The sequence below is a fragment of the Punica granatum genome, chromosome 2 (genome assembly GCF_007655135.1).
Source record: "Punica granatum isolate Tunisia-2019 chromosome 2, ASM765513v2, whole genome shotgun sequence".
NCBI classification, from domain to species: domain Eukaryota; kingdom Viridiplantae; phylum Streptophyta; class Magnoliopsida; order Myrtales; family Lythraceae; genus Punica; species Punica granatum.
The window spans coordinates 14,921,324-14,923,812 of record NC_045128.1 but is presented as its reverse complement, the minus strand read 5'-3'; the positions used below and the strand labels follow the sequence as shown (position 1 = coordinate 14,923,812).

The 2,489-nt window shown below is 39.3% G+C and overlaps 1 protein-coding gene across 2 annotated transcripts; it reads right to left on the bottom strand.

Annotated features, from left to right (window-relative positions):
- Positions 1 to 406: 406 nt before the first annotated feature.
- LOC116193953 (transcription factor MYB1-like) lies at positions 407 to 2,065 on the bottom strand. Of its 2 annotated transcripts, XM_031522691.1 has the most exons (3): positions 1,824 to 2,058; positions 1,324 to 1,453; positions 407 to 1,206 (listed from the first exon to the last, which is right to left on the bottom strand). In XM_031522691.1, the coding sequence occupies exons 1-3, from the start codon at positions 1,954 to 1,956 to the stop codon at positions 636 to 638; spliced, it is 834 nt and encodes a 277-aa protein (XP_031378551.1). In that variant the 5' UTR covers positions 1,957 to 2,058; the 3' UTR covers positions 407 to 635. The 2 variants fall into 2 exon arrangements, with proteins under 2 accessions (XP_031378551.1, XP_031378550.1); XM_031522690.1 differs by having other exon boundaries at positions 407 to 1,453; positions 1,824 to 2,065.
- Positions 2,066 to 2,489: the final 424 nt, after the last annotated feature.

Below are 2,489 nucleotides of genomic sequence, written 5' to 3'. Positions count from 1 at the left end.
TAGCTAGGCTAGCTAGCTAGGTAGGTAGCTCATTAAATATATCTATACATATATATTATATATATTCGAGTTTATTATACCATATAACCTAACATTGACATATATTTTTAGATCTATTGTAACGTCGTTTTTTTATTTGAGATATCCCAACGTTGCTATTTTTGTTTCACCAATTATCCCTTGGAGGCTAGATGGTGATATCAAATTAGCAATGTCGGGATACCTCAGGCAAAAAATCAATATTAAAATAAACATAAAAATATTTATCAACGTTTATATAATGTAATATATTCTATATATTTTTGGGTCGGCGGTTCATTAAATATTTCAATTCGTTTATGAAAACAGATGACAAATATTCCAATTTAGTGAAATATGTGACAGAAGCATATTCTTTTTTCCATAGTTTAAGAGATAATAAAAATTTCATAAAAGATGAGCCCCCCTTTTTTTCCATCGTTCATCATAAAAGATGAACTTGCAATACATACACCGGAAAAACTACATTTCTGCGCATTATGATTGTTAGATATATACAGACATATGCACTTATTATTAATATATATTTACATATATGTCCCGCCCAGAATGTAAAAGGAGGAAGAAGCCAAAGGTGAAAAAAGATTTAGTGCACATCAGCCTAACCATTGATCCTCTCCGGTATAGTAGTCGAGAAATGAAGCAAAAGGATGCATGTTTAACCCGACATTCGTCTCCAACTCTTCATACAACATTACATCAGGCTGATGATCCGATGAACAAGCCAGCGATGTTGAAAAGTCTGCGAAGTTGAGTAGATCCGATAAGCATAGCTCTCCGATGTTGAAATCCAACATTGAATCATCAGCCGAAATGTTGTCTTCTGAATTGGTCAGTGACGATTGCCCATTATTACTATCTCCTGGATTTGGCCCCGGGGGCATGTTTGTTTGATGATCTCGGGTCTCGGATGATGTTTGGTTCGAGTTGAGTCGATCGGGTGTCTCGGCCCGTGAGACTTTGAGGAACACTTGCTTGGAGCACTTCAAGGCCTTGGTCCTCACAGCCACCGGCTCGGCGCGTTTCTTGGCTGTGTCAAGTGGTAGTTTGGTACTTCTATCATCTGAGGCATGGTGATCCTGGTGCCTCTTGCCCAGATTGGTATTCCAGTAATTCTTGATTTCATTGTCTGTTCGGCCTGGAAGCCGTCCAGCAATCAGGGACCATCTGGAAATTAATGACAAGGATGAAAGAAAGTCGTAAGACTGCGATCCGGCTCGTAAAAAAAAATGACCAATTACTAAACAGGATACGATAATTATTTGTGTGAGACCAAATAGGAACCTGTTCCCCAAGAGTTTGTGAAGCCTGATGATGAGCTCTTCCTCGTCAGGCGATATATTTCCTCTCTTGATGTCGGGCCTCAGATAGTTCAACCACCGAAGTCTGCAACTCTTTCCGCATCTCTTCAATCCTACAAATCACCGCAGACGAGGACTTTCTGTGAATTATATGTCTTTCGAGAATGACATGATAAGAAATAGCAATTGCCCTCTCTCAATGCGCTGGGCAGTGTCCGACCCAGAACTAAAAATCGAATCCGGTAAGTTAGACGACGACATGGACCATAGACAAAATACATCTGATGAAGATTCAGGAAGCCTAGTGAGTCCCCTGTCTCCAGTCATGACCAGTGGAGAAGACTGCCTCGATCAGTCCTCTTTCATCGGCCCATCATTGTCGTTCGACTCTCACCATAATATCAAGTTTTATGCAGTAAAAGCAAGTCGATTTGAACAGATACATAAGACATAAGAGCTTGTTATATGTATGTAAGATTAGACCTGCTCTTTTGGGGAGATTTCTCCATCTGCCTTCCCCATGAGCTTTGATGTAATCACAGAGGATCTTGTCTTCCTGAGCAGTCCATGCTCCTCTGTTCAACCCCTCCTTTGAGCAACATGGGCTTCTCCCCATTCTCTCTCTCTCTCTCTCTCTCTCTACAGTGTGGGAGTGGACAGAGGAGTATCAGTGATGGGAGTCTTTGAGAGGAGAAGACAGGTCTCCTCTGCTCTGGGAGAAGACTGGTACTTATAGCACACCATTATTTGGCTCATCGTGCTCCACACCCCTCACACGTATGATCTTTTTCTTTTTTATCCTTACTATAGATTTAGGGTAGGAGAATTTTGAAACGATCACAACTGTTATCGTTTTAGAGGATTAACATAATTTACTGTGCACGGTGCCGAACCATGATACTTTTTTTTTTGGCTGAATTACCATGATACTATTAGAACCATATCGTTTACTCTTAAAAAAAATTAATCATAAAGGTGATCTAAAGGTTCAATGTTCGACTCAGTATGACTAATCATACTCATTTATCCAGCTTTTCTTTTTATTTTTCTTGTACAAAACCCATAAATTTCCCCTATAACCTAAAACAAAAGTTAATCTTATAATGTTGAAAGTATGGCTTATTATTTTCATTTAATAGGGTCTAAAGA